This window comes from Hibiscus syriacus, unplaced genomic scaffold (genome assembly GCF_006381635.1).
Source record: "Hibiscus syriacus cultivar Baekdansim isolate YM2019G1 unplaced genomic scaffold, ASM638163v2 tig00110266_pilon, whole genome shotgun sequence".
Taxonomy (NCBI): domain Eukaryota; kingdom Viridiplantae; phylum Streptophyta; class Magnoliopsida; order Malvales; family Malvaceae; genus Hibiscus; species Hibiscus syriacus.
In genome coordinates, this window is record NW_024062654.1 from 686333 (window position 1) to 707778 (window position 21446).

At 33.7% G+C, this 21446-nt stretch overlaps 2 protein-coding genes across 2 annotated transcripts; one reads left to right on the forward strand and one right to left on the reverse strand.

Annotated features, from left to right (window-relative positions):
- Positions 1-2532: 2532 nt before the first annotated feature.
- LOC120115576 (deubiquitinase OTUD6B-like) lies at positions 2533-4473 on the reverse strand. The gene is made up of 5 exons (XM_039136244.1): positions 3881-4473; positions 3659-3780; positions 3463-3503; positions 3262-3360; positions 2533-2914 (listed from the first exon to the last, which is right to left on the reverse strand). The coding sequence occupies exons 1-5, from the start codon at positions 4395-4397 to the stop codon at positions 2743-2745; spliced, it is 951 nt and encodes a 316-aa protein (XP_038992175.1). The 5' UTR covers positions 4398-4473; the 3' UTR covers positions 2533-2742.
- Positions 4474-19200: 14727 nt separating this feature from the next.
- On the forward strand, positions 19201-20970 carry LOC120115581 (copper transport protein ATX1-like). The gene is made up of 3 exons (XM_039136247.1): positions 19201-19381; positions 19904-19979; positions 20670-20970. Exons 1-3 carry the CDS (start codon positions 19373-19375, stop codon positions 20816-20818), a joined length of 234 nt encoding a protein of 77 aa, XP_038992178.1. The 5' UTR covers positions 19201-19372; the 3' UTR covers positions 20819-20970.
- The last annotated feature ends 476 nt before the right edge of the window (positions 20971-21446 follow it).

Sequence of the window (21446 nt, forward strand, 5' to 3'; positions counted from 1 at the left end):
AGAATCTTTAGTTTTGTTTAAGAAAAAAATGAGATAAGGTCGTTTTGAGTTTTAAATATTCAAGTCCAAAATCTATTAATATTTTGAATAAAATTAATATTTTTGAATATTAAATAACAATGCAATTCAAAGGTACGTTTAAAACATTTGAAAATTTTACAACGTTCGACGAGCACTAATAAGTATTACTAACGATGAACACCATTAATTTAATTTATAAAAATTTAAAATTTTAAAGGGTTCAACGTATAATTATAAATTAGTTAAAATTTAAAGATAAATTATTTAAAATAAAGGGTAAACTATATCAGTGACCACTAACTATTGTCCCTTTTCATTTTGAGCACTATTTTTGAAATTTTGTCAATCAAGTCACTCAACTGTTTAAATACATTCAATTAAGTCACTTTCCGTTAATATTTAATGAAGAAGCTAATGTGGCAGTTAAAATATTTGGTATAATTACACATTTGGTCACTATTACTTATATATTCTATCAATTTGGTCCTAATTTTAATAAATTAAAATAAGCCCTCAAATCAAATGATCTCAAGTGTAATGGCATGTGATACCATCCGTTTGGACAATTAAATTTATTTTAATTTATTTTTTAATTTAATATATTTTTTCACCAATCGGATTTTGGGTCAAAGACATTACACTTGTCATTAAACATGGCACCATTTGAGAGTAAAGTTATTTTAATTTATTAAAATTAGGACCAAATTGATAGAACATATAAGTAATAATGACCAAATTTGTAATTATATCAAATATTTTAACTGTCGCATCAGCTTTTTTGTTAAATATTAACGATAAGTGGCTTAATTGATTGCATTTAAATAGTTGAGTGACCTGATTGACAAAGTTTCAAAAATGATAGTCAAAATGAGAAAGGGTAATAGTTCGGTGATTACTTTTATAGTTTACCCTTTATTTTAAATATTTTACCTTTAATTTTTTTAACTAATTATAATTATACTTGAGTACTTTAAAATTTTAATTTTTTATAAATTAAATTAATAGTGTTTATCGTTAGTAGTACTTATCGATACTCATTCTTACAACATTTTAAATTCATTTATCGGGAAACGGTTCCAAGGGTTTTGAACATATTTTATGAAGACAGCTGGTGGTTGAAGTACGGTTGGGGACCAAATAATACATAATTTATAACGTGAGACACATTGGGGAAAAAAGTTTTAAGATATCAATGATTTGTGAAATATGTTAAACATTTTATGTATTATTTTACATTTGAATATGTTCAATATACTATTTTAAATATTAAAATTTAACTCTTATAGTATATTTTTGTAAAATTAACATATTATTTCATTGTAAATTTTAAATTTTTCCCTAACTTTTGTTTAATTTATTGTTAACTTTATAATTATAATAAGACATAATTTTTAAATCTTTTACATTTACAATTTTTTATCAATTTGACTCTTATAATATTATAAACATGAGACTAAAAAATAAAAATTATATTTTTTATAATTACCAAGTAAAAGACAGAATGATAATTTTTAAATAAAAAATAATACAATAACTTATTTTAAATTTTAAAATATTATAAACTATTTTTTTTTTGGTTAATACCCTAGCAAAGATAATATACTCAAATCAACGGGTGGTTCTATTATACAACCATTAATTTAAGATAATTTTCAACTCAATATTATTTTGTTCAATCTAAAATATTATATAAATTTTAATGTGTTTCAGTTGCAACCGAAAATGTTCCATAATAGTAATATTAGGATTTACAATCAGTGAAGTTATATAATTTGTAACAATTTCAGTTACAATCGAAAAGGTTAGGAAGAATGTAACATTTTCGATTCAACCTAAAATATTATATATCCATCCTAAAAAGTTACACTCTTGATAACATTTTCAATTCGATTGCAATCATTTCTATCATTTTTCAATTTTACATTAACAAGTTGCATTTTAGATTACCCAAATCAACTACTACTTCCAAAGTTTATTTCCTCTGTTTCGAAAGCAACAAAATCCTTAATCATTAAGGACGTATATGCATCTAACCATACCATTTCTTTACTTCTGGCCCTCAACTTTCCAACCCCAACCACTGCTCTTTCCTTGTTAGAGGGGGCAGCCTAAAAGATTAGCAGTGTACTGCCTTTAAATCTTCACCGTTCAAATCAAATCAGATATCCTAAGTACTCATATTCGATGCTATCTAATTATACCCGCATCGAAACATACTCTATCCGACACTCACACACGGCTTAATCTAGACAATTGGACTTGAAACTCAGCAGCAAGAGGAATTTACACAATCAAATGAATGCTTTTTCTCTCTCATTTCCCTGCATATTTTGCACACTTATTAAGCTTAAGTGAACAAGGATTCAAGCACCTATCAAGTGAATCCACAATGGCTTCATGAACTCCCTCAAACAGAGGAAAATAAACACTTACACAGCATGTTGAAAAGAAAAGCTGAAAACAAGACCAAATAGTTCGAATTCAAAAATATATTCTAAAAAGAACCAAAGCAACTACTATGTTTCACCAATTGAGTTCTAAAAGTGATGAAACACCCTCGAAAGTTACAAAATTGTATCGACCTTATTGCAATAGCTGAGGTAGATGCAAGCTAATTTATCAAACATCATAGACTCCTCCATGATTCAATGGAATTCCTCCATTTAGAATAAGCTCAAGCTTATTTTTATGCAAAATAATACAACAAGACTAAACTTGTCTTTATTTGGTGGAAATTAATTCTGGCAATGACTCCAATATGTCGTAGTGACCATACCCGTGAAAAAGGACATTAATAGGAGTCTCATTGTCCTTCTGGTATTCTTCACCATAGTTTGCTATGTTTATCAAATTACGAGAACTTCTGTGAGCCATGTACACTGATATCGGAATCCTGAGTCCAATGAATGAAAATAGTGTGTCAAATACAATTCGGATAATGCAAAAGAACGAACAACTACGGTTTTGCTTTGATAACATTCTACGGGACATCAGCTTAGTTTCATGCGTAAGGCACATGCCAACCGAAAAGCTCAAGCAGTAACTATCAAACAGTGGCTTAAACATAGTTTATTCACAATGTTTACAAGATTAATGAAAGCATGATAACACAAAATGACGATTTCAGGTTGGCAGGGAAGCATATAACTTGCAGTAATCGCACGACAATTAACCAATCAAAATTCAATGTTATTCGGGCTCTAACGATGTAAAGCAGGTAAGAAGTAGCATAAAACTCACTTCAAGACATGAGAAGCCATCAACAACTCAGGTTCTCCACCCCAAACATAAGGATGTTGAATTTCTTTTACATACGAATCAAAATCGCCCTCGATAAACCTGCGGACATCGAATGAAATACTATGCTTAATAAAAACTACGACAAAATAAAAATGAAAAAAAAAGGATTACTTTTCTGATATAACAAAGACAAAGCTTTACCATTCGGTTTCGTCACGCCTCTTCAAAAACTCATCCACAACCTACATAATTGAACATTTGGGAGGACAACGAAACTATGAAGCATTTCTATGTATCAGAAAAGAAATCTATGAAGCTAATGTGTAATTTAAACGGTATTTGAGTAATTTATTTTTGGAGTTAAAACGTTTTTATATTTTAAGTTTTCCTAAATTACCTGAGCTCTCAAATCGTCAGCAAGTTCTCTTTGACGATTCTCATCAGGTGCTTCTTTTCCGGATCTCAAGCAAGCTCCATGAACTATTGCTCTGAAAAGGCATCTCCCGTCGGCTAAAATCCCTGCAATTATCGATTAAATATACATCAAATTTGGGTTTTTAATATTAAAAATTGAAAATAGTTGTTAGCAATCAATCACTGTTAATTTATTGCAACTAACCTGTAACTTTGTAATTATCAGCAGCAGCAGCAATTGGAGATGAACGATTATTTCCGTCAGCACCCAGGATATTCAATTCAACACTATCGGCTTTGAAATCATCCTCGAGATTAACATCAACCGATTCAACCATTGGTGCTAGACAGGCGCAAACTCCAAAGAGAAGCCAAGCAGAATCCGGTCGATGAAGCCACCGAGCAGGTCTAGCATCCCAAGCCACATTCCAGGAGCCTTCTCCCCTTCTCTCCACATTCTTCCACGCCTCCCCTCTACTCTTTACTCCTCCACGGTCTCCACCGCACGGCAAAATGGCATGCCATATAGAAGCCGCACCCCTTTCCAAGCCACCGAGCTGGCAAGCCGTAGTATGGTGCCCACAACGTCGATTATCAGGCCTGGGCCAATGCAACAATCGATTATCGTGGTGGTGAGCTGCTGAGCCACCACCGTGAGAGATGAGAGTAAGAGCGTTGAGGATCCAAGGCTTAGGAGGTCGTGCACACAATACACCAATCATCACCAAACTATTGCTAATGAACCCCGATAAATGTAGACAGTGTTAACCTACATACATTCGAGCTTTATATATATACACTAAATCAAATTCTCCAGAAAATTTGCTTTTTTTTCTTTGACGGCGAGATAGAGAGGAGGGATTGTGAGGTCCACCAGAAAAACTTCACTTAGTAAAATATTTATTAATTGTTTTTGCCTTTTATTAAAATATTAAATGACAAATATCACCAATTGAGTGTCATTCAGGTATTTCAGATGAGGCTACCAAAGTAAATTCACCGATATCTTTTCAAAAGATTGGGTAAACTATCAATATGGTCACTTTTATTTTATAAGTATTTTCTTTTGGTCGTTGAATTTAAAAATGTAACACTTTTGTAACTATGTTATTGATTTATAATATTTTGATGACTTTTGTTATCGTCTTATCTATTTGTCATGATTTGATCATTGAGATGTTTAATGTCGGCTGTTTGATGATGTGAAATATTAGTAAAATGAGTTATTTTTAAATTTGATATTTGAATTTTAGATAATATTAATTGAACTTTTAAAATTTTAGATAAGATATTAATTTGACTCTTAAACTTTAAATAAAATATAAAATGAATCCGATCAAAAATTATATGTTTGTTGGTCACCGGTCTACAAGGCCATGATAATATGGTACAGCAACTAAAAGCGTTAGTATCTCAGTGACAAAAATATTATAAATCAATAATATAAATGATTAAAATGATATAATTGATAATATAAGTTATTATAATATTACTTTTTAAATTTAATGTCCAAAAGTAAACATTTATTAAATGAAATTGGTCATTTGGATAGTTTACTCGTACAAATTTAAACAAATGCACGTGAAGTCAAACAAAATATTAAGACTCCGGTCTCCACATTCACGGAAAACGTTGGAAAAATCTCATATTTTTAGCGAAATATTATATAATAACCCTTATCACATGACATATAGATTAATTTAATAAAAATAAAACATGACATTTTTTCCCTTATTGTCTTCGCATGTGAATAAAATTTAAATGTGCGTCAATCTATCAAGTGGTTTTAATGGTAATATATATATATATATATATTAGAGATTTTGGATTCTAGTGATTATGTTTGTTGAATATGTACGTTGTCAATAAATTAAAAAAATTTAAAATAGATATTGATAAACCAAAAGGAATCGAAATATCTGATTTTGAAAGTAAAATTTTAGTTTTTCTTTTTGCTTAAATTTACTAAAAAAATAATGATGCAAGACACTTTTGGATGACCAAAAATGAATTTTAAAAATTGTGATAAACTAAAAAATTTCAAAGTTTGATGATCAAAGTGAAAACAAATACAAAACTGAATTGCAAAAGACTTGATTTACCCTAAAGAATATGAGCTTACCAAATATGATGTATTAATAATATATTGTTAGCTTAATAATATTAAGTAGGTGAAAGATGGCTTTTGTTTTAAACAGCAGGGCAGCCAATTTTAAGCTTTGATTGCTTTTGATTATTTTATGATATCACTTTTGTGGTAGGTGAAAAGGATGTCATTAAATTTTGAATTATTGGACATCATATTATCATTTAAAAAAAATAAAAGTAATAATTTATATTAGTTGTAAAAAACATATATTTGTGTATTGTCTGTTGACATTTTTTTAATAAATTAAACAAATAAATATAAAAATAGGTTGATTAATTAAAAATTAATAATATACTATTATTTAATATTAAATAAAATAATTATAAAATTAAAATATCGATAATCAAAATAAATTCTACTTTTACGATAACGCCAAACAAATAATATTTTTCATACCAATATCAATTGTAAAGGCTGCAACGTGTACTTACATATACTTGTCGTTTGGATTAGTTGGTGAAAAAGTGGGAGACGACCACATAAGAAAAACTCCATCAAAAGTCATTTTCAAATGAATGTTTCCACAAAATTTTTGTAATTGCAAAATAGTCATACTGAAAATTTACATTTTCTAGAAAAATATATTTTCTCATATTCGTATAATATTTCTAATATAAAAAAATTACCCTTTAAAAAGAAATTTTGTGGGGTTTTAAGGGTTAGAAATTTTTTCAAAAAAAAAATCAACTGAATATTTTTTTTACAAAATTTTACCTTATTAAACCATTGAATTTGAAAAATTATAGTTGGCTATTAATATATTAATGTGACAGTTAATAATATTCATATAACAATTCATTTATGATTGATTGTTGATATAGTCAAGAGATTTAATTATTTAAAAAAATTGAATGCTTATTTGATCAATAAATAAAAAAAATTAAATTATTTAGAGTGATTATAAGATCGTATTTGTTCAAAAAACATTTAGTCATTGACAATGCATACATTCCCTACATGTGCAACTACTTGAATCCAAGTCCTCTAAGATAGGGATTTAAGTTACAGACAAATAGTGGAATAATGACCGCTATATAGCGGCAGTGACCGACACGGATGTAGGATTTTATGTTAGGGGTGAACTTATAAAATTTTAGGAGAACGAAAACAAGAGTATTATCAATAAAAAAATATAAAGAACAAAATATAAATTATATAGAAATTCAAAAATTTAGGGGTGCTCCCTCGACCCATCCCTAGATAGTAGTACTATCCGAAAATACTATTGTGAAAAATAGCGATGCGAAATGAAATCACAACAATAACAGTGAATCACGAACATAATTTAACGGGTAGGAGAAAAAATGGATTGTTATTCCTGTTATTATTCCATTACTTTAAAATTAAAAAATTCAATAACCCATTGTGGTAATTAAAAGTATTATGTTCCATAATAAGTTGTGTGAATTTAAAAAACACAAATCTCAATTGTGATATATGTAGTGACTGCAATAGTATTTATTATATTTTCAAATGTGATAAACGTAAATCAACCGAAAACACGGCCGCAACCATAATATAAATCTTTACTCTAAGGAGTCATTTCATTTTATCAGATTAAAAGTATGAAACTTAAATTTCAAAACTAAAACTATCAAAAGTATTTAAAATATCCAATTAATACAAACAAGTTATAAAAATATTTAGTTAATTAATTAAAGGGCTTTGTTATTTTTTTAATTAAATTAATACTCAGTTAATTTGTAACAATAATTTAATCAGTAAAATATAATAATTTTAAATAAAATATAACTAATTATTATAAAAATAAAACTAATTAAAAGATCATATAAAACGGGGGTGTTTTTATGCGTTTTAGTTCTTTTAGGGTTGTTATTGCGTGTAAAACTCATTGCATTTTGTCCAACTTTCATGCTTTCACGGTTCTACCATGGTATAGCTTATCATGGTGGATGTAAACCGAGTCTGATGTAAGGAAAGGTAATGCATGACTCTTACCCAGTTGACAAGGAATACATAAAGAAGATTCAGTTTTATTTTCAAGCTTCCAACTGACATCATTACAACTATTCTTTAAACGAACTAAAACATCATGTGAAGGGTGACCGAGGCGATCATGGCATACACCATACTCAGTACACTTAACAGAATTAACTTCAGGACGAGCAGCTTCATTAAGCAAACCAATGGACGTAAAAGCATAAAGACCTCCAGCTTCCTTCCCACGCAGCAAAACATCACCTGAATCTTCATCTCGAACCACACAACTATCGGCATGAAGCTCCAAATAAACACGGTTGTCTCTGGCAAGCTTGGACACCGAAACGAGATTCTTAGTTATATGAGGTACATGCAATAGATCATTTAGCTTTAAAGACCGAGAAGAAGATTGAAGAGAGGAACAACCAACTCTCGAAATAGATAAAGCATTACCATTACCAACCAATAAATTACCAGCACCGTTATAATTAGTACCATCAGTGAGTTCCTCTTCATTTGCTGTCACATGGTGCGTTGCACCAGAATCAACGAACCATGCAGAAGGATCTCCACGATTGCCATGCACAGGAGCATTCCCACGACCTTGACCAGAAGACACCACAGAGCGAGGAATAGAAAAATCAGCACAGTTATAGGCATGGCTGGAAGCATTATTCTGATAATGACAAACATTAACGGAAGGAGATGTATTCCCTGCCGAAGGTCTATTCTTCGAAGCAGACACACCAAGAAATGTCTGATCGAATCGGTACCAGCACCGATCAACCAAGTGGCCCGTCTTTCCAATAACTGACACTGTAACTTGCTTCTCCCCCGACCACGACCACCAGCAACAGCTTGAGAGTTATTAGATTGTTGGCCACTAGAGGAAGTCCTCCGATTAGCACTCGATGACCCAGGATCAACCTAGGCAACATTAGCACTAATGTGCAAATAATCAAAATGTTCAAAACTCTTTTGCTAAGTTTCTGCATCAACAAGGACGGAAATAATGCCATCAAGAGTAAAAGGTTCGCGGTTGGCCGTAATAACAGCGATGAACGGACGATATTCAGACGGCAACCCATTGAGAATGGTGGCTATACGTTCAAACTCGGAAATAGGACTACCACATGCAGCAAGTGCATCACACACTTCCTTAACTTGAGAAATATAGGCACGCATACTAAGTTCACCCTTAATGATCGTCTTCAATTTGTAATGAAGATTCATGAGAGTTGTAGTTGACTTACTAGCAAAAAAGGAATTCACGGTTTTCCAGTTCTCAGAAGAAGTATCAGCCCCCACGAGTTGAGGAAGAAGAGAATGGCTGATGGTGGAAAGCAGCCATGAAGCTAAGGCACTGCCTTGAGCTTTAAATATTTCAAACTCTTCATTTTCAGTGATCGAGCCATCACTATCAACAATCGTAGCAGCAGGTGGTTGAGCCTCACCGATCAGCAACTTCTCTAGACGATGGCCCCGAGCAGCAAGAAGAATTTGTTGTTTCCACAACAAAAAGTTAAACTCGTCAAGTAAAATGCTAACCTTCTTGTTAGTGAAGGTCTTCCCAGCACCGGAGAGAGCCTCCGAGCCATTCACAACAGAATCCGAGGTCGTACCAGCCATGAACAGAAAACCTCACAGCCCCAAATCGAAAACTCTTGATACCATGTTATATTAAAAAAAACGATGATGCAAACAATATTTTCACTCTTGCTTTTTTTGTGCTTACAAACATACTATATAGGACTATACAAAGGATAAACATGACGTGTCTATAACTTGCTAACCAAGGTGCTAGTTGTATAACGAAACCTCAACAAACCTCATCTTCACACTACCACGCAATCAGCACATACTGGACAGCTGGCTTCACTGCTGAATCATGGTCTAACACCGCATGAAAGAAGTTGAGGCAAGAATTGTTTCATAAAGTAAATAGTTAAGTCGCATGGGTTGATTCCTAAACTATTTAGGGTTTTCAAAATGATCAAAATTTTTATTTTATTTGCAAAATGATCACCGAATTTTCTAAAATTTCAATTAGGTAATAAACTCAATTTTAGGGATTCAAACAAAAATCCCAAAATTTAGAGTTTGAGATTGAGAAAAATTGGGGTGTTACAAAAGATAAGGTTTTGTTGTTAGATTGTTTTAGTCTTTGTAGTTTTTTGGGTTGGGTTTAAAATATGAATATAAAGTTTTAAATATCATGATCATTGATTGAATTTGAGCTTAAAATTCAAAATAGATTATTTATAAATTAAATTTTGATTAATTATTGTGGCATGACAATATTAATAATACAATTGAAGAAAAATTATCATTGAAGGGTGGTAATAATAGGAACGTGTAGTGATAAAAAAATATATTGTTTAAAAGTTTAATAACAAAATCTATATGTTTTTAGAATTTAGTATCTAAATCGACGTTATTTTGGATATTAATAGCAATCGCCAAAATAACATCGTTTTGGTGTGATATGTAGGGATGGGTATGAGTCGGGTTGAGTCAAATTTTCGATAAATATGATTTGGTTTGATACAAATTTAGCTTCCACCTGAAACCAACTTGACCTAAGTTTAAGGGAATTTTATTCGACCTGAGACTCGACCTGCACACGCGCGCGCGCATATATATATAATTCTTAATTTTATTTGGTAAATTAGGGATCTAAATAAAATTAATATATATAGGAGTATTATTATAATTATCCTTAAATATATATGATATAATTATATCATTTTTTGGTCGAATCAAATATTTTTCATCATAAACTCAAACTCGACTCCATTCGAACTCATAATCTAAAAAACCTAACTCGATACAAACTCATTAATAAATATGCAAGCAACAAATGTTATATTGCTTCGCTTAGAAACCAACTTGGTCAGCTTCTATAAGGATTGATGTTTGCTGATGATTTGCGGCAGTTTGCTCTCTTGAAAGAGGGCCTTTAACGGCGCCTCGTTACTTTAGAACACTATTGGCAACAAAGATCGAGGGTCAATTGGCTTACGCGGGGTGATCGGAACACATCTTATTTCTATTTCTGCTCATCTCAACATCAAAAAACGCACAATTCGAGGATTATATATTGGCACCGGTGAGTGGGTTGATGACATTGACAATATTCAAAGTGAAGCTATGGCCTTTTATTCTGATTTGTTAACTATATTGTTGCCTTCATCTCCTGCTGCGTTACTCCACATTGTGACACTAGTTGTGACCGAGTGCAGGAACGCGTCATTGATTACTGCTTATTCAAAGGAGAAAATCCACGCTGCAAATCGATCCTCGGAAAGCCCCTAGTATAGATAGCCTACCTAATAGTTTTTATCGGTCCTTCTGGCCTTTAGCTGGGGGAGATGTCCTCGACCTTTGTCTTACGTTGTTAGAGGGTCGTGCGTCCATATTAAGGATTAATAAAACAATGCTTATACTTATTCCAAAGATTGTTAAACCAGTGAATTTGAAACAGTTCCGCCCCATTGCATTATGTATTGTTATTTATAAAATAGTTGCAAAGGTACTTGTTAATCGCTTTTGGCCACTTTTTCCCGTGTGCATTGGTGATAATCAAGGAGCTTTTGTTCCGGGTAGAGTAATTTCAGATAATATTTGATTGCTCATGAGTTGTTCAACTCTCTAAAGTCTGGTCAATTGTGTAATAGTTGGGTGCCGCCCTGAAATTAGACATGAAAAATGCATACGACCGTGTAGAACGGTCCTTTCTTCGTGCCATGCTTCTCTATATTAGTTTTGCAGACAGTTGGGTTACTTTGATCATGTCATGTGTGTCGACTGTTTCTTATCAGATTAGAATTAATGGTTGTCTTTCAGATAGTTTCTCTCCTAACCGTGGACTACGCTAGGGGATTCTTTATCTACGTTTTTATTTGTTCTTTGTGCCCAGAGCTTGTCTTCCCTTCTTCATTTTGAACAACACTCCAACGAATTCAAGGTATTAGTTCTTGTCGAGGTGGTCCAAGAGTGAGGAATTTATTCTGAATTCCAACGTGTTAGGACAGTTCTTTATCTCTATAAAAGTTGCTCCGGGCAAAAGGTAAACTTTGCAAAATTGAGCATATATTACAGTCCTTCTACTCCTCAGGATATTCGAACTCACCTAAGCTATTGGTTAGGTGTTGCTTGTGTGTCTGATCTGGGGCATTATATGGGTATGTCGCTTGTTATCGGTCATAATAGAATTCAGTCTTTTGAATTTCTCCGGGACAAAGTGGACTATCGAGCTCGCAGTTTGACAGAATTTACTATCCTATTGGCAGACGTATGGTTTTTATCAAGTCTGTCGTCAAGCGCTTCCTACTTATGTTATGGGTTGTTATTTGCTTCCTGATGGGATGGTGGATGACATGGTTTCGATTCTTCGTTCCTATTGGTGGTCTGGTTATCCTTCAAATCGAGGGTGGCCATTAGTATCATGGGATACTATATGCCTTCCAAAGAGAGTGGACGTGCTTAGTTTCATGATTTTTGAGTGTTTAACATTGTCATGTTAGGGAAAAATATTTGACATTTTATTACCAATTCAGACAGTCTTGTCACACGAGTACTTGCTGCTAAATATTTTTCGTCGGGCGACATCTTCACTGCTAGTCTATGCACATGTCCATCCTTTACTTGGCGAGGTATATTCATTGCCCTGTGTGAACTACGGGATGGTTGTTGTGGAATACGGTTATTGAATAGAGCAAAATCGCAACTGATAATTTGAGAAAAATAAAAATTAAGGTAAAAAAGACACAAATTTTACGTGAAAAACCCTTAATAATATAGGGTAAAAACCACAGACAAAGATAGAAGAATTTCACTATGAGAAAATATGAATTACAACTTCTATCAATCTAACAAGGAGAAAACAATGACAATTCTCTCTTGATAAAAATGAGAAAACAACTCTCAAGAAAACTCTCTAAATTCTCTAGTATTGGGAGAAAGCTAGAATGATTTGGGATGGTTTTGAAGCTAAATGGGTTAGGGTATTTATAGTTGAAGCTTAAGGACTAATCTTATAAATACCCTAAAGTACATGAACTAATTGAGAAATTTTACCATGCCATTTTTTCAACAATTTTGGTGCAACTTTCGGTGTATATTGCTGCCAACTTACAATGCAACTTTTGGTGTATTATTCAAAACAAATTTTCAACAATCTCCCACTTGAAGATTTTATTGGAACAATCATATCTTCACACCATTCTTTCTACCTTGTACCATCATGTTGCTTACGTCTCTAACAGGCCACAAGAAGATCGACACCAAGTAAATTTATCAACATTGATTGCCTTCGTCATGAAATCTGTTATGTTGTCTTTGGTATGGACTTTATGCATATCTATCGTCCCTTCTTCCACATTTTCACGAATGAAATGGTACTGAACTTGTATGTGTTTTTTCCTTGAATGAAATGTTGGATTCCTTGCTAGATGCAAGGCGTTTTGACTGTCACAAAATAGAGAGACATACTCTTGATTGTGCCCAAGCTCCTCCAATAGCATCTTCAATCAAATTGCTTCTTTACTGGATTGTGTAGCCGCTACATATTCTGCCTCTGTTGTGGATGTAGCCACAATTGACTGCATTTTTGAAACCCAGCTTACAGCTCCACCAGCAACTTTAAACACATATCCTGTAGTAGATTTGCTTTTATCCAAATCCCCTGCATAGTCAGAATCGACATACCCATTGATAAGTAAGTTTGATCCTATATAACATAGTGCAACATTTGAGGTCCCTTTGATGTATATCAAGATCCTCTATACTGTATTCCAATGCTCTTTGCCTGGATTCGCCATGTACCGACTAACCACTCTCACTGCTTGTGCAATGTCTAGTCTTGTGCATATCATAGCGAGCATTAAACTTCCCACTGCTGATGCATACGGTACTCGAGACATCTCCATCCTCTCTTCTTTACTGCTAGGACTCATACTGGAGGATAATTTGAAGTTAATAGTAAGAGGGGTAGAAATTGGCTTACAATCTTGCATGTTGAATCGTGACAAGATCTTCTTCAAGTAATTCTTTTGTGAAAGCCAAATCTTTCTATTACTTTTGTCTCGGTGAATTTGTATCCCTAGAATCTTGTTTTCCAATCCTAAGTCCTTCATTTCAAATTTCGTAGCCATATGTGCCTTCAATTCTTCAATATGATCATTGTTGGGTCTTACAACCAACATGTCATCCACATACAACAGTAATATAACAAAATCATTATCACCAAGCCTCTTGAAATAAGCATAAGGGTCTGCATTAAGTCTGTTGTATCCAAGGCACATAATGAAGGAATCAAATCTCTTATACCAACACCTCGGTGCCTGCTTTAGACCGTACAAAGATTTGTTCAACCTGCAAACCAAGTTTTTCTTTTCTTCTTCTTCAAAACCTTCAGGCTGGAGCATATAAATCTCTTCTTCAAGATTTCCATGAAGAAAAGTTGTTTTAACATCTAGCTGCTCTAGATGTAAATTCAATGTAGCACACATTTTCAAGACTACTCGAACTATTGTTAGTCGAACCACATGAGAAAATATTTCATTGAAATCAATACATTCTTTTTGAGCATATCCTTTTATCACCAGTCTTGTACGATACCTATCCACTTAATCGTTACCATTTCGCTTGATTTTAAAGACCCATTTGTTACCAATTGGCTTCCTTCCTTGTTGTAGTGGCACAAGGTCCCATGTATTATTTTTATGAAGGGCTTCAATTTCTTCTTGCATCGCCATGATATACAGTGAAACATCTGAGCTGTTTATTGCCTCCCGGTATGTTGATGGCTCATCGTCCTCTGTTAAAAGACAGTATGCAATATTTCCTTCTGTAACATAATCTGAGTGGCAATTGGGACGTCTTTTCACACAATTTGATTGGCAAGTTGTTGAAGCTTCAGAACTCTCTGGTTCTTGTTCATTATGTGTTGTTTCTACTTCAGAAGATTCTCCTCGTTCAAACTCCTTTTCCATATGTATCTGTGTAGTCTCTGACTTTTCAACGCTATTGTCGTCTTCTTTTATTTTTAGTTTATCTTCTACAAAGATAACATCCATGCTGATGATCACTTTGCGGGAAGTGGGATCCCATAAGCGATACCCCTTTACACCATCAGCATACCCCAAGAATTTGCATTTCCTAGATTTTGGATCCAACTTTAAAATTTCTTGGGAGTTGTACATCACATATACAATACTTCCAAATACATGGAGGTTTGAGTAATCAGCTGGTTTACCAGTCCACATCTCCATTGATGTCTTTAGCTCTATTGTAGTTGATAGAGCACGATTCACCGAATAACAGGCGATATTAACTGCTTCTGTCCAAAATGATTTTTCTAGGCCTGCAGCCCTCAACATTGCTCTTGTTCTTTCTAACAAGGTTATGTTCATTCACTCTGCCACTCCATTTTTTGAGGAGAGTTCGCCACTGTGAACTGTTTTTTGATGCCTTCTTTCCTGTAAAAGTCATTAATTTCTTCACTTGTGTATTCTCCTCCATTATTTGTTCTGAAACACTTGATCTTATTTCCAAAATCAAGTTCCACCCGCAATTTGAAGTTTTTGAAAGTTGAAAACACATCTGACTTCTTCTTAATAGAGTATACCCTACATCTCTTGGAGTAGTCATCAATAAATGAGACAAAGTATTTTGTTACGTCTAGAGATGTAACGGGTGCTTGCCATACGTTAGAATGAATTAATTCTAGAACACTTTTGCCTCTAGAATTTGACGTGTTTCAATCGTTGCTGCTTACTTGTTATGCAATGCTCACACAAAGTAAGTGATACATTTGTTAAGCCTAAAAGTAACTTTTGCTCCACTAGGACTTTCATTCCTTGTTCTGACATGTGTCCTAGTTTCTGATGCCATAGCATTGTATAATCTGAACTACATGAGGCAACAGAGGCTTCTACTTCTAGCAAAGTCTCTCCCTTCAGCATGTACAAGTTTACTATTATCTTTTTGCCTTTCATCACCACAAGCGCTCAACTGAACACCTTCATTATTCCTTTTCATGTTTCAATCTTGCTTGCATTTTTATCCAACAATCCATAGGATGATAAAATTTTCTTCAAGCCTTTCAAGAACCGCACATCTCAAACAACTTTAATTGTTCCATCATACATCTTCAATTTGATGGTTCCAACGCTAACGATCTCTAAGGCATGATCATTGCATATATACACAGATCCTCCTAAGATATGTTCATAATGATGGAACCAATCTCTTCTTGAGGTCATGTGATATGTTGCTCCCGAATCAATGAGCCATATTTCTGTAAATCTTTTTCTGCCTTCCACGGTGGTTGACGCTTCACAACATAGAACATCTACATCATCTGAAGTGTTTGCAGTATTGCCTTGTGGATTAGAGTTTTTTACTTAGACTCTAACAATCCTTCTTCAAGTAACCATTCTTTCCACAGTTGTAGCACTTTAAATTCTTTTTGCTTCTCGACTTAGATCTACCATGTTAGTGACTGTTGTTTTGGCCACGTTCTATTGATCTCCCTTTCATCGTTGTCAACGCTTCTGCTTGTTACATATTTACTTGTCTGTCTTCCTTGATCTTGCGTCGATTTTCTTCTTGTAGAACAGCAGCTACAACGTCATCGAAGACTAGGCTGATGATATTACTGTTTGTCAAGTTGATGATGAGTTGACATACGAATCAGGTAGACTTTGAATTAGAAGTTCAGCGCGTTCTTGTTCTCCTATTGTATATCTTAAGGATGTAAGCTGAGAAAATAAAGTGTTTAGTGTGTTTAAGTACTTCATCACTGAAGTAGATTCTGGCATACGAAGAGTGTACAGTTTCCTCTTAAGGAAAATTTTATTGTGCAACGATATGGTCTCGTACAGTTTGGTGAGATGATCCCATATCTACGTAGATGTCTTCTCCTCCTCGATGCTTGATAATACTTCATCTGCTAATGCTAGATGAAAGTTTGTCATAGCATTCCCGTCCATTTCGATCCATTTGTTGTCATCTGTGAAATCTACCGGCCTTTCAGTGATAGCTGCTAGACAACTATTTTTCCTTAGAATAACCCTCATCTTCAATTTCCACAATAAGAAATTTCTCCCATTGAACTTTTCAATATCAAATTTCATTGTATTAGCTTCTATTACGGATAGCTCCCACTATTTTACTATTGTGAATAGTTCTCTGGAACCTTCAAAGAATGTGTAATACATTCTTACTTTCTTATGTTTGAGGATCCACCTTTTGGTGGCAACTACAAAGACAATAAATATATTACATACTTAAATCTGGCTCTGATACCAATTGTTATGGAATACGGTTATCGGATAGAGCAAAATCGTAACTGATAATTTGAGAAAAATAAAAATGAAGATAAAGAAGACACAAATTTTACGTGGAAAACCCCTAAATAATATAGGGCAAAAACCACGGGTAAAAATAGAAGAATTTCACTATAAGAAAATAGGAATTACAATTTCTCTCAATCTAACAAGGAGAAAACAATGACAATTCTCTCTTGATAAAAAGGAAAAAACAACTCTCAAGAAAACTCTCTAAATTCTCTAGTATTGGGAGAAACCTAGAATGATTTGGGATGGTTTTGAAGCTAAATGGGTTAAGGTATTTATAGTTGAAGCTTAAGGACTAATCTTGTAAATACCCTAAAGTACATGAACTAATTGAGAAATTTTACCATGTCATTTTTTCAACAATTTTGGTGCAACTTTCGGTGTATATTACTGCCAACTTATAATGCAACTTTCGATGCATTATTCAAAACAAATTTTCAACAATGGTTTCTTTTGGCATATTGGTATTAACAGTAGAGTTCTACTTCTTCGGGAAGGATGGGTTGGCACATCACCCGTATATCTCAATACTCTACCCACGGATGATTCTCCTAGCCATACCTTATTCGACGATTTCACGCTCACAAATTACCCTGTTTGGAATAAAGATCTGGTGTGAAGTTGTTTTTCACCAAATGATGCACATCAATTTTTACAATGCCTTATTTCTCCTATGACAATCAACACCATTATCGGAATTGGACACTCTTCTAGGTCCTACTTGGTTCGGTCTAGATATTTGAGGTTATTACACATACATTTTGCTTCACTTCCTACCTCTCAGTTATGGTTGTTCTTGACTCGTCTACTTATGCTTCCACAAGTTTGATTATTTGGCATCGCACGAAGCACATTCATGGGTCGATATTTATTTTTAGTCGGGGTTTTCAATAGGCAATGTTGTTTATGTGGGTCTTCTGATGAAACTGTTCTTCATGCTCTGAGGGATTATTTTGAGGTTCATTCGATATTGGATTCAGCTAGATTTATCTCTAATGATATTTTTTTTAGTTTAACTCATGTGGTGATTGGTTAGAATTTCTCATGTTTTCCTTATCTGTCCAACGCTTCACAACACTTCTCATACTCCTTTGGGATATTTGGCACCACCAGAACATTGTTTTATCATGAAGCGCGACTCTTACCGAGTTGGCATCTAATATCTTCCATTAAAACTCTGCAAACATTTTATTTCTCAACGATGTCATCCTCTTCAGCTAAGCCAATTGTGTCTTATTCACTAAGTCACGACAGTCGCTAGTCGAAGCCCCCTAAGGGACCATAAAGATCAATGTTGATGGTACTTGTCCGCAGTAACTCGGTTCCCCAATAGTAGGGCTTGTGGCACATGATAGTGTCGGTTCTGTCATTGTTGGTCGTGCTTTCCCTTGTACTGGTGGGGGTGAGTGCTAGTTTGGTTGAAGCACAAGCTCTTTGCCATAGAGTTCGGATGGCGGTTAAAATGGAGTTCTTGAGTGTAGTGGTCAAGAGTGATGCTTTTAACGTGGTTAATCAGCTAATGAACCACTCTTCAGATCGTTCTGTCTTACGATTCTACTTGTCTGAAGTTAGACAACTCTTTGATGATCATCCTCAGGTCCACTGTTAGTTACACTCATCGGGAGACTAATGGTGCCTCATATGTATTAGCTAATTTTATTTCTCTCACATCCCAACCACTGCACTTTAAAAGCATACTTCTCTATTTTATTACTGCTATTGTAACTGAAGATGCTTCCTTTAATGAATGAAAGCATGTTTAAATTAAAAAAAAAACAATAACTAGATCTAAACTCGAATTAAAAAAACTAACTAAATAGAGTCGTATTAGGTCAAAATTCATTGAGTTTGAGTCTCACGTCTATTCTTAGTGATAAGTCAAGTCATTAACCGTTAACAATGTTATTTTTATTTTATTAATTTAATGATGGAGTGACATAATTAAACGTAAAATTAAAATTTAATATTATAAAGTGATAAAATTAAAATTTTAGTGGTGTAAATTACGAAATTCAACAGTATTGATGTAAGTTATTTAAAAAAAAATGGGGAAAACAGAGAACAGTTGAAAAAGGTCGGGGGTTTGAATTCGTTGAAGATGGAAGAAATGGTCCAGGCCACCATCGCCTTCCAATGATTCTGCTATAAAATTCCACCCTCTCGATCTTCGTTGCATCATACCCCACACGCTCAACAATATCTTCTCCTTTTTCCTTCCCCTCTTTGAATTTCCAAACCTAACGCCATGTATCAGGTAACTTTTTTTTTTCCTTTTCCTTTTCTGATTCAAATTTTCTTTTGGCTTAATTTTTTGAAATTTGTATTTGGTTTTCAATTTTTGGCAGAATTCTATGGATAAGCTTTCATTCTTGTTTTCTGGTTTCTGGGTCTGTTTAATTTTAGGATTCAAGTTCCGATCATTATATGAAACTTTGATTGATTTGGTATTTGTGGGTTTATGGAAGATATTGTATGATTTGGGCATCGTTGAAATCAAATTTATGGATTTTTAGAACGTCTATAAATCTCTAAATGGTGGTAATCTAGATTATCTGCTACTTTTGTTCATTGAATTAGGACATTCTACCTGTGTTGGTGGACCACCAAATTCTTTTGAATGGTTTCCGTAAACCATTTCCGATTTCCAAAGCGTCTAAATTCTAATCGTATGTTTTCACGTTGTTTTGTTGTGGTCCATAGTTGTTGAACACTGCTTTTGTAAGGTTTCTTTTGATGTTAATGTGATGAACCGCATTTCGATTCGGTTGAATTGCAGACTGTTGTTCTCAAGGTTGGCATGTCATGTGAAGGCTGCGTTGGAGCCGTCAAGAGAGTTTTGGGGAAAATGCAAGGTGTGTTGTAACTCTTGCATTCTTTTAACACTTTGTTCATTTCCGATGATATGTCTTTGGTGCTCAAAATTATCATAAATTAAGTTTAACATCTTATATCATAGACTTACGTTGGAGTCTGTAACATGTCACACTATATCATCAAAATAGATTGACTGTCGGTTAACATTACCATAATATTCCCTCATTCTTAACAAGAGTAATATTTTAGACTATTTGATTAAGATTAGAAATGTTCGAATAAGTTGATATGAGATATCATACTTGTATATTATAATCTACTCAAAATATCAAAAGACATTAGATAGACTATACAAATGTGACCATTTCATGACTTGTGTTCAATCTAGATATGAAAGGTTAAGTCGAATCATGACTTCATGTATAGCAATAGTGCATTGTTAGATGTCCTTGTTCTAATATACTGTTAATGTTATATGAACCTACAAGGGTCAAACCCTATGGTTGAAACAAAAAAATATTTATTGAATTATATATATACAAACTTGTTAAGGGGAAAATTTAGTATTATGCCATTTTAGAATAATATTTCTAGATGTTGAATTCCTGTTTCTTTAGTACACATGTGTAAAAGATTATCTTCTTTTTGCTTTCAGGCGTGTGAGTTGAAGAATTAGAATAATAATCACTAACGTTCATCATATATTTTGCCATAAATCTAATATTCAGGTGTGGAATCATATGAAGTAGACTTGAAGGAGCAGAAAGTGACCGTGAAGGGCAACGTCCAGCCTGATGTGGTTCTGCAAACCGTGTCGAAGACCGGAAAGAAGACCACCTTGTGGGAAGCTCCGGCCGAAGCTGTTGCAACGACTTAAAATGCCCCACGGTTGCTCTACTTGATCGATGTGATTATAGCATTTTAAAACCGTCATATAAATTGTTGAATGCATATGATAAGCTCTTGGGTGCTTGTGATGGTACCAAAATGGAAGATGATTACCTTATGATATTTCTCTGCTTTTAACTCGGATACTTTTTTTTTAAAGAATCTCAGTTTGTATTGTCTGTCGTTGTCATTGAATGGACTGGTCATCAAATATAAGTAGGAGGGTTAATAACTTTGGTTACGAAGTTCTCCGCATCCAAATTGATTGTGCGCAAACAATAGAATCAGTCATTAGGTGTGTTCACTTCACGGTTTGTAACAAATGTAGCATTAGTGGTCAATTTATAACAAACGATAATTTTAGTGATCGATTAATGACTGTTAAAATATCCGTGGTTAAAATGAATAATTACTCAAATATTAGTAATCATTTGTGTAGTTTATCCGATTTAAATTATAAAAAATATTTTTATAAACCTTTATTTATTTTAATCAAGTATTATAATACAAATAAAAAGGTAAAGGCGTAGGATCTTTGTAGTCGGTTTTTACTGCTCCACGTTCCCCTTTTTAACTTCCCAATTTACCCTCATAAACGCGTTCACGGAGTTTCCTCT

Bases quoted from the DNA above. Each gene is read 5' to 3' on its own strand.
- LOC120115576 (XM_039136244.1), bottom strand. From the start codon at position 4,397: ATGATTGGTGTATTGTGTGCACGACCTCCTAAGCCTTGGATCCTCAAC. The intron at 3,361-3,462 runs GTAAAGCTTTGT...CGATGTCCGCAG, and splicing joins AGGCGTGACGAAACCGAATG to GTTTATCGAGGGCGATTTTG. The intron at 2,915-3,261 runs GTGAGTTTTATG...CATTGGACTCAG, and splicing joins ATGGCTTCTCATGTCTTGAA to GATTCCGATATCAGTGTACA.
- LOC120115581 (XM_039136247.1), top strand. The intron at 19,980-20,669 runs GTGTGTTGTAAC...TCTAATATTCAG, and splicing joins AGTTTTGGGGAAAATGCAAG to GTGTGGAATCATATGAAGTA.